The 10,889-nt window shown below is 35.5% G+C and overlaps 1 protein-coding gene across 1 annotated transcript; it reads right to left on the bottom strand.

The window, feature by feature from the left end:
- Positions 1-4,410: 4,410 nt before the first annotated feature.
- Positions 4,411-10,538, bottom strand: LOC143463141 (uncharacterized). Its single transcript, XM_076961525.1, has 10 exons — positions 10,383-10,538; positions 10,075-10,186; positions 9,803-9,909; positions 9,248-9,340; positions 6,932-7,121; positions 5,955-6,507; positions 5,682-5,791; positions 5,131-5,280; positions 4,781-4,916; positions 4,411-4,699 (listed from the first exon to the last, which is right to left on the bottom strand). The coding sequence occupies exons 1-10, from the start codon at positions 10,443-10,445 to the stop codon at positions 4,624-4,626; spliced, it is 1,590 nt and encodes a 529-aa protein (XP_076817640.1). The 5' UTR covers positions 10,446-10,538; the 3' UTR covers positions 4,411-4,623.
- Positions 10,539-10,889: the final 351 nt, after the last annotated feature.

Raw genomic sequence — 10,889 nt, 5'->3', positions numbered from 1 at the left:
AAGGATGGGCTTCCATAGTGTGTTACACGTCATAGGCTTAATTTCCGTTAAGTCCATATTTCAAATATAGAATTTCAGTGACATGTGTAAGTCACAACGCAACCAAAACATCTTCGGCTAACTTGCGTTAACCCATTTTGACTTAACAAACACAGGTTTAGCTTTTTTCTACGAGGTAAGACCACAGAAGTCTGTGGCTTTCTCGCTTGACTGAAACAACACAACACTGGATCGACAAAAAAAGGTTCGCTTTTTTCATGACGATTCAAACGTTAACTTTTCATACAGTGATGGAAATATTCCGTTTTGACCCCTTAAGTAACAGACGGCAATATTTATTTGTTTATTGCCGAAAGACAATTTTTTATAAGACAAGAAAACGTTTCTTATCAATCAGAACAAAACTCAAGTTTATTTTTTGTTTTTCAAGCACGATTAATTGTTTGCAGATTACGCCGTTTTAAAAAAAACACTGCAACACATCATTTTGTATCAAACGTTTGTAGCTTAAGCCTACCTGTATTGTTTATTTTCCGCCATTGACTTTAGGCCTAGGGAGTATGTAAGTATAAAATGTATGATGGTCACCTTGTTATAGCATGCTGAAACAAGAATAATATGCTCACAAACAATAAACGAGCAGAAAAAGCGGCAGAACCTTAGACTTAAAAAATGCAAGATTACTACATTTTTTGTGGTTTGTAATATTTTTGTTAAATGGTAGTTAACTCAGAAACTACCATTTTGCGGGCTAACCTACTACTTTATAGCACAATATTCCTATAGTCATTATATTGACTATAGCAGGGGTTCTTAAACTTTTTGGCACACGCCCCCCTTGACGGTACCTAAAAATTTCGCGCCCCCCTCATTGCAAAATAAAAAAGCATTAAACAAAACAACATTTATTTTCAATTAACTTTCATTAATGAGAAGGATGTAGTTGTTTTTGGGAAACCAAACGATTAATTCGAGGCTTTTTGGAAGATAATGCACATCTTAGGTCGGCTGCACAGTCAAGTTTGTTCCTAGGTTTTGTCTTTATATTCATGAAGATGACGCTGCAAACGACGGTTCCACGACAATTAACCGTGGGAAATTGACCGCGAACAAACTGACCGGGGACAACTGACCGGGGGACAACTGACCGTGACGTAAATTTACCTAGAACCAACTGACCTCAAATCATATTATCACTTAAATCATATAATTTGAATAAACAACAACGCTAATTTCTGTAAAAAATAAAAATAAAATGCGTAGCGGTTGATTTGTGTCGCCGGCCAATTTGTTGCCGGTCAGTTGACCACGACCAATTATCGCCGGTGAATTTGTTCACGGTCAATTGACCCAGTATTTTTATTGTTGCCAATTTGTTGCCGGTCAGTTGACCACGACCAATTATCGCCGGTGAATTTGTTCACGGTCAATTGACCCAGTATTTTTATTATGTGTGGTCGACACTGCACACAAATTTTCAATCGTTAATGACTCGAAAATTATATGTCGTAAACTGATCGGATATTTATAGCTTAGTAGCAAAAACATCTGACTTCCTGTATACATCATAATTGTAAAACTAAAGTAAATTAAGTATTTCTACAAGTGATACATTTGTAAAAGTTTTTCTTGCTACCCCGCCCCCCGTTGTGAGAAAAAACAGGTCACCGCAAAAAGAGAAGACAAGAGAACAGTTAGTCGAGCTAGGAGTGCATGATTGAGTAAACGAAAACGATACGCTTCAATGAGGAGAAACACCAAATATTATGACGTAACAATTGACGTATTTAGGAATCCAAATTTCAAAAATACGATTGCCATCGTGACACACTTTAAAATTTTAGTAAAAATAACCTATAGTGAAAGTCAAGAAAGCATGTTTAGACATAGCTCATATACACCTTGTCATCTCTCGCGCCCCCCTTACGAATGTTACACGCCCCCCAAGGGGGGCGCGCCCCCCAGTTTAAGAACCACTGGACTATAGTATAGTGTATTGCCATTTTGCATGTTTTTAGTTTTTGGACTTACTATATTTTCCTGTTCATTAATTGTTTATGAGGATATTCTTTAGTCTTTATTGTGCAATAACGGTTAGCATTGTACTTTTCCACCCCATTCGTCTACTTTCCGCCCATTAAAATGGTCCAGAGTACGGGAATTTTTCCCCATTCCAATGGTTGAAAGTATGCCTTTCTTACCCTAGAGTAAGATATAAGCCATTGGAATGGGAAGAAGTTTACTTCGGCACAAGTATGGTTTGTGAACCCCATTCGTCTATTTTTCTGCCCATTAAAATGGACCTGCTTTTAGAAATGGGGTTTCCCACAAACCATATTTCTGCCGAAGTAAACATCTCCCCATTCCAAATGCACATCTCTTACTCTAGGGTAAGAAAGGCATACTTCCTACCATTCGAATGGGAAAATATTACCGCATTTTCACCCATTTCAATGGGCGGAAAGCAGACGAATCGGGTGACTTTTCGCTCCACACAGTTAATGAAGAAAAATGTACGAAATGAAGGTTATCTGGAAACTGGTTCTGACGCAGACAGAAGAAAGTGTTGTAAGTTGCAGTATTAGATTCTTAACATATTTTTTTACATTCCGTACGTACGACAGTAAAGCAATGATTTTCTTTGATCCAAGGGTAAAGAATCTGATACCACTTTAGTACAAACGTCATGCAACGAAAGCTTCAATGTGTTTACTGCAAGTTTTTGCAAGAGAATAGATGACGAATCAACTATCCTACGTTTATGCAGCTTTTGCAAATTGACCATGATAAAAACTGGCAGCACACATCATTTTTGCACCGTTGTTGTATAAGAATTAATATTCCATTTTAAATTCAACATACATGATTTTGTTTCGATTTATTTGTTGGGAAAAATCTTGATTTGTATAATGAAGATTCTCTAAAGCAAACTGATAAAAATGCATCAGTTTTGTACACAAATGCTTACTTACTATGGTTCAAAAATTCTTCATAAGTGTTTCCAGTTGCTACCCCACATAACTAGAAACGAATATAAATACCAAAGCTCCGTAATCCTACTGGAAAATTAACAGCGTTTCCCATTCCTCACTACATTGAAGTGGAGTTGGATTTTGAGGAATGTAACTTTGAAAGATACTAAGAAAGGAAAAAAGTATAACGAATAAGTTATAGTTTATTATTTATTATTACAGTGTTTAAATCTCACAATTTCAGTTTAAGTGTTTTATAGGATATCTATGCTTCTTCCACTTTGGCGTTTTTATAACGTTTGGCTTGAAATTTTGGACTAGGCATTTCGACATTTTTTGGAAAAACGTGCTTCAAACCGACTTACTCTGTGAAAGGAATGCCTCTCCTGGAATTGTGCTGATTTTAAAGGAAAATGTTGTAGTTTTCAGTCAACTTGCAGGCCGCTGACTAAAAATACATTATCGGTGATCGGTGAGTTGTCGTTTGGTTTAACCGATGTTCATTGGCAAATTTTTACACCACTGAAAGGCGGCACAGCGACAATTCTATCTCATTATGCTTTGTGTGAAATTTATCAATTTGTATGCCAGACTTTTAAAACATAAGCTGCACCGCAATTCAATCAATAACCTTTCATCACAATAACACACATTAAACGTATTATCACGTCATAACGGATACCGATTAATTATTTAGAAAGGTAAGTAGCCTATTTTGCTATCTGCAGGTCACACAATTCAATGATAAGTTTAGGCAGTTACAATGGTTAGGAAAACGGATATGCCGAACGCTGTATTCAGCAGCGTAGTGTTTATGCTTTAGATTAACTTATATCAGAAAATATATTTAGTAGGTGCTGTATTTTGGCGTTAAAAAAAATTTTAATAATAAATAATTTGTTAAAGCAGCTATGGTTACTTTCAGGAGGCATAAAATGCCAGAAAATCTTTGTTTGTTTTATTATACAGTAAATTTACTAAAAGACTGATTACTCGAAAAATAATCCATGGGGCTCTCTGAAATTTTGCAAGTCAATTTAGTATGCTTTGAACTACTATTCCATAAAATGCCATCACAAAACCATGAATCAAACTTTTTTACAGAGGCGCAAAATAAAAACTACAATCTTTGGTCTAAGAAACCCAATTTTAGCTACTTTCATGCTAATTTTTAGCCTAATTCACGCACGCGACCTGGGACATTGAAGCGCGCCAACTGCTAGTGTAATTCCCAGCCTTGAAAACAACTCCAACCATGCTGCCTTCTGATTGGTCTAAATAGGTTTTTTAAAGCCCTACGTAGTTGTACAACAAATTCATAAAGATCTTAGTTTTAGGGGTTTGACGCCTCCTTCACACACTTAGATAACATAACTGCAGTCGCCAATGTCAAACCTTAAAAAACCGCTGTTCAAGATAATGTAAGATGAAAAAGACATGTTTCTGAGGCACGTTTATTACAATCCACGTCGACTTTAAGCCAAGCAAATTGCAGCAAAAAACAAATTAGCAGCAAAAAGACTATAACCCTGGCAGCAATATTACGGGCACCTTGGCAAGAAAATGCCATACATCAGTGGTCATGGTGCAACAAAACAAGCTAGGACAAACACGATAAATATTACAAACACTATTGCTGATATTGCACTTTTTATTTTTTCCTTTTTCTGTTCCTCTCTTCTTCTAATTTTGCTTCTTTCGCATCTTCCTCTTGAGCTATGCGCAAGCTTAAAAACATACGAGTTTCATTAAAAGAAATGCTGACATGATTCGATTTGTCAGTGATATTATGATACAAAACACCGTACCTTCTTTTTTCCTCGCGTTCAATGTCTTTAAATGAAGCGTCCATCTTGGAAAGTTCATATTCGCTCTCTCTTCCATATTTGAACTTATTATAACCAAAAATAGCACCAATCTCGGCCGAAATGCTGTGGTCCAAACCTGAAACGTGTTACAAGTAAAAGACTGAAAGAAAGATTTGAGGTGCCGGTAGAGAGATACTGGAAATTGTTCTAATCATACTAAAACATTCTACTAATCAAATTAGCACAAATTTGCGAAATTCGGCCTTAATCAAACCACATTTTTGTTTATATTTAAATGTTCGATATATTTTGTTGCTGTTCGAAAGTAAACATCATGCTTTTCATAATACCGTCTTCACAATCATCAATAAAATCATCCATTTCAGGGTCATATTCATCCTCATCATCATCGTGTATGCGGGCATGAGGTCGTCGTGCAAGTGAGGTTGGAGCAATTCCTCGTCGACTGTATGCAGCTATTATCGCGTCTCGAGAAGGTGCTGAGAAAAAGCAAGCAAACGTTTCAACTGGCAAACCTTTGTACACTCATATAGAAATTTTATAAACCAACTCAAGAGATTGGCTACAAAACTTTTTTTTCAATGCCTAAAATTCATTATAGACCCATTTGATGTTGTGACACACACTCCCACAGCCCTGCTATGCAGTACCATGAAGTCAAACCAACTCAATTTCACTTAATTCATATAAGGTTAATCTTGGCTTCACTGAAGTTGGACAAATCAGTCCCAGGGCTTCGGCACACATTAAACTGATCAGAGATAAACTGACATAAAATTTAACCAAATGTCAAAATCCGTTATTTGTATTATCACAAATCCAAATCTTTTTCGATTTGAATGAAGTTGAAAGCAAAGTTCATGCACAAAATCTGTGTTACCTTTTACTTTATGGATTGTGGCATTTTTTGGGTCTGTCATTGACACACCTGGATAATTGGTCCGCACCACATCGGGTTTCACACTCAAAGTACACTTGTTTCCTGCAATTCTGAAATTTCAAGAAAGTATTGTAAGTTGAGGTGATAATAAAATCATACTATACAAATAATTCTGCTTGTCCCAGGGTCACTTCTATCAATACATGTTTCTCTGTTGGGAGTCAAATTATTACAATTCGAAAGATGATTGTTACCGCTAATTTTAGTACTTACTCCTTTGCTTTCGCCATGAGTTCAGCATAAGGATTGGAAGGTGTTTTAGGAAATGACTTTGTAGAATTGTTTAATTTTGCAACCTTTTTTATATCCTTCTTGGCGTTATTCTGCTGGTTGTTGACAGGTTTTTTAACAAACTTTGATTTAGCAACAACAGATCCATTTGGTTTTTTGTCTGTTTTCGGAACTGGATCACAAACTCGTTTTTTGAGCTCCTGCTTTACAGTTTTAAAATTGTTGGGGGTTTTCTTTGTAGCCGAAGAACATAATCCTTTTCTTCGATCTAGTGGTTTAATAGATTTACTACTGGCATCAGATTTGTTCTGCGATTTTTTATTGAACTTGGCAAGGATGGCCTTGACCTTTTCCTGTTTATTTTCTTCGCTCATTCCTTTGTCAAGCTTTGGGACTTTAAAAGCAGGTCCATTAGCTGAGTCAGCTTTGTGTTTTCCACTTTTTAAAGCCTTTATTTGTGCTTCTAACTCCTTTCTTTTTCGTTTTTCCCTTTCATAGCGTTTGTTTGGATCCAATTCTTCATCACTTGAATCGTCTACAAGCAAAAAGTATTGCTAAATCGCCGAAATTGGGTAAAGTTTTGGACAAATAAGATAAAGGTTTCAGTAGACCACAATTCTTTAAGCCAGGATCATATGTCATAACAAATGAATCTCTTTGTTAATTGGTATTTGCTAATACAGACAACCCTAACTTTCAGCCTTTCTCAACACCAACAGCATGCTTTGTGAATGCGAGATCTACTTTGTGTTTGGTAGTGAGTTCAACCAGGGACTAGATAACTGTCGTTACAAGCACAAAGGTTGACATGGCAACGTTAGTAACATAGTTATGCAACAGTGACTGCTGATGCCTAACCATAATTTGCATTTAGGTAATTATGTAAATCTTTGAAATACGCCAAGCTCTAGATATCTCTGTCATTATAGTTTGTACATGCACATCATGAAGCTATTTACCTGAAAAACTGGAAGAATCATCCGACCATTTGCTCGCCTGTTCTTGTGCAAGATTCATTAAATCACTATAGTTGAAGTTTGAGGCATGCTTAGACTTTTTATAATGTTTTTCCGACTTCTCTTTGCATCCGTTGACCAACTTTTTTCTGCCTCCGCCTTGATCAAGTGGGCGAGGTCCACGTGGATGAGCCTTAAAATTTTACAGCAAAAGTGAATACTACCTTAAAGCTCCCAACTTTTACACCTACCAAGTAGAGTAAAGTTTAATAAAAAGGAAACACAAAACTATTAATGCAGTTTGTCAAAGTTCAAAGCCTATCCAAAAAGTATCCGACATTAGGCTATCTCGTACCACCAAAAAGAATGCTACAGCAGCATAATTGTTTTTGCACTTTGTGATGTCACTATTACAAGTTTGTAATTGGTGTCACACACTTTTTCGAAGCATTTGGTACGGTTGTATTGTGTATGCCCATCAAATTTTTTGTTTGCAAGCGAAATGACAAAAAGCATAATCAAACTAAAACAATTTACGATTCAGCAAGCCTTTGGAGATGAAGCCTTAGGCAGGTAAGGTAAGGCATCCACAAGCTGAAACGAGAAGGTTATTGATAAAATGTGCAGAATTAAGATGAAAGATCGTCATATAACACTTGGGAAAAATGTTGAAATTGGAATAAGCAGAGTAGCAATTCATTCTATTTTAATTGAAGATTTCTGCATGCGTAAACTGTCGGTGAAATTCATTCCCAAGTTGCTGACGAAGCAACAAAAGGAACTCCGAGTGGAAATTGTCCAGGAAACGTTACACGGCGCAAAAAATGACCTAGAATTTGTGGCAACCATCATGACTGGTGAGACCTGGACTCATGGTTATGATTAGGGCGATTATTTTTTGACTTGTCAAAAAAAGTCAAAAATTTGTCAAATTTACAGCGTTAGGTCAAAAATTGTCAAAATTTTTTACCAAGTCAAAATTGTTTACAAACTGCATTGTCATGGTGTCATAGAGGTAGCACTGTAGGTGAACTTGTCATTTTACGTTGTACACCTTGCAGCCTACTTTATACTGTTGTAAATGGCCCATTGTCTACTATTGTGAATCAGCTCTTGCTTCGGTTTTGCTTTAGATACTTCATGTATCTTTAGTTTAGACCAGTGGTTCCCAACCTTTTTTGGTGTCGGGGCCGAATTTCAAACTTCAGAGTGCGTATGGAGTCGCATGAAAACACTCAAGTAATTAGAACGAAAATTTTAAAGCAAGAAAGCATGTACCAACGAATAGCAACACTAACAAGAAAAATAACACAAATCAACTTAATATCCAACTAGACTCCAACTAACAAGTGAAAAAATAATCGCCCTAATTATTATAAATAGATTTTTTATATTTTTTGAGGGATTTTCAGGGGTCAATGAGAGCCGCAAAAAGGCCAGCTTGGTACCGCATGCGGCTCTAAGAGCCGCGGTTGGGAATCACTGGTTTAGACAAATGTATTGAACAGTTTTTGTTGTGTTTTAGTTGCAGTTTTTTTGGCAGTGATTTGTAATTAGCTCATTTCCCTTTTCAGAATAGGCTAGGTCTGTGTTCAGATTTTTGCCCTTCTTTACTACAATAAATTTTAACTTTTTGTACAATAATGGGTAATTTAACTACTTGAAATCTTCATGCGTCAAAATTTGTCAAAAAACAGTTTTTTAATGTCAAAATTTTCAATTTTTAGGTCAAAAAATAATCGCCCTAGTTATGATGCAGAAATCTTCACAATTGAATCATTCAGAATCACCAAAACCCAAAAAGACACAACAAGTACTACTTGGATGTTTGACATAGCCTTAATAATGCTGTGCAAAGCGGCCAGACATAATTGTTGACCAAGAAGAACTGACAGCTTCACTATGAAAATGCACCCGGTCATTCTTACCAAGTAATATAATTTTATTTTGGAAAGACAATATGACACTTCACACTTGCGCAAAAGCCCCGTTACTCTCTTGATTTCACACAATGTGGTTTCTGGCTGTTTTGCCAAATTTGAAAGCCCCTTAAATGAACCCTACAGAAGTCACAAAAAATATTATAAAACATCGACAGCGGAGCTTGAGAACATTCATTCAGGAGATGTTTCCAAAAGCGGAAAAGGCAATAAGTAAAGTGCTTGACCTTGCAAGAAGAGTATTTCAAAGAAATTAAGATTTGTGATATATGCATTGTTTTCATACAAAGAGGTCAGATACTTTTTGAACAGACTTCGTATATTAGCTAATAAATGCCGGAAAACTGCAGTTTTTAAGCAGTAATCTACTCTACTTTACCTGATGCTTTACTTTATTCATAAATGCCTTGTGCATTCGCTCCTCTTCTGGAGATAAACTTGTTTCATTTTTGGCAGCATCTCCTTTGTAACCCTGGTGAACAAGCGCAAGACATTTGTACTAAGTAGTTTATTTGCTGCATTAAATGGCAAATGACACCTATTGCTATCATAGAAAGGCATATTTGAGAAAAAAAATTTTGATGCAATTGTATGCTACTTTGGTGGCAAGTGAAAATAAAAAATACTACAAAAATAGGAGCAAAGTCGCATCGCCAAAAAATCAAAACATTTTACTGCTGATACGTATATTCAAAAGAGTTGGTCAGTATTTCTGATAACAACAACTTATTAGACACTTCCAATTTTCTCTATAGCTCAGGGAATATTTCCTTTTAAAGATGCATTACAATATAATTTAGAGAAAAACAGGTCTTATATATGAAAACAAACAACTACCTCCAACGGAATTTGTATTAAGTAGCCCAATTCTTAGTTAAATTACGCCACCATTTTATCAGTTTTCCCAGAAAAAGTTACTTTTGCCACTACAAACCTGCATATTGTCCTTTGTTCTGCTTGCCATGGCCTTGGCTTTCTTGGTGTGTTTCTGTTCATCTCGAAGTTTTCGAAGATTTTGTTTTTTTTTCAATTTTTCCTCCGCTATCACACAAACAAACAAACTATGTTTTTACAAATTAAGAAAAAAAAAATTTTTAATAATCAGGCGAAACAATTGATATATATATAAATAAATCGAATAACTATGTTAAAGAAAATACATTAAATCTCATAACAAAATAACGAGAACAAAATTTTAATTGTTACTTTGAATTTTTTCCATTTCTTTTTTACGATTTAAAAATGCTTTTATTGCATCAGGGTTGACTGTTCGTTGAAGTTTCTGTGGGGGACGCACTTGGGTGGTGTAACCTATTTTCTGCAAATATTCACTAATTTGTTATCAGTTTTGTTGGTGCTGTTATTAGCCTTTTCCAAGATAGTAAGCAACACAAGATATTCAAAGCAATACACTTATAAATACTCTTGAAATTATTCTAAAAACTATACATACATTACATCTAATCCACATCAAAATACTTGGCAATATGTTGAGATACACTTAAATTTCATACCTTGTTATTTTCCATTTCTTTTTGATTTTTCTTTGCCTGTGATATCATCGCATGCATATCCATGTTCAATGCTATTTTGATTTTATATATACTGAGCACTAATAAACTTCCTAAATTAGTAAGCCAATAAAACAATGTTTACGAAGAGAAAAATATTTTTAATAGTAGCTTTTATAAACAGAAGAGAATGAGGATTAATTTAAACCAAGCAATTGAACAAAGTCACAACTTCCCTGTGGTTCCAATTATTTAACTTACTCCAACAGAAAAAAAACTTATAGCTGATGCATGTACCACATTTTTACACCTACTTAACTTGCCTGTTGAGACTATACCAACAACTGCGCTGTTATGTACTGTCAAGTATGCCACTGGGACAAATGAGTTAGCAAATATGTGCACCACAACATGAAAAATATTTCTTGGTCCTAGACTAATCAGGACATCTTGTATAGTTATGTTACTAAAAAGCTACTGCTCTTTTTGTTGAATTTTGCGGAGAGTAGA

Source organism: Clavelina lepadiformis, chromosome 6, assembly GCF_947623445.1.
Source record: "Clavelina lepadiformis chromosome 6, kaClaLepa1.1, whole genome shotgun sequence".
Taxonomy (NCBI): Eukaryota; Metazoa; Chordata; class Ascidiacea; order Aplousobranchia; family Clavelinidae; genus Clavelina; species Clavelina lepadiformis.
The sequence above is the reverse complement of the archived record's forward strand: the minus strand, read 5'-3'. Positions and strand labels throughout refer to the sequence as shown.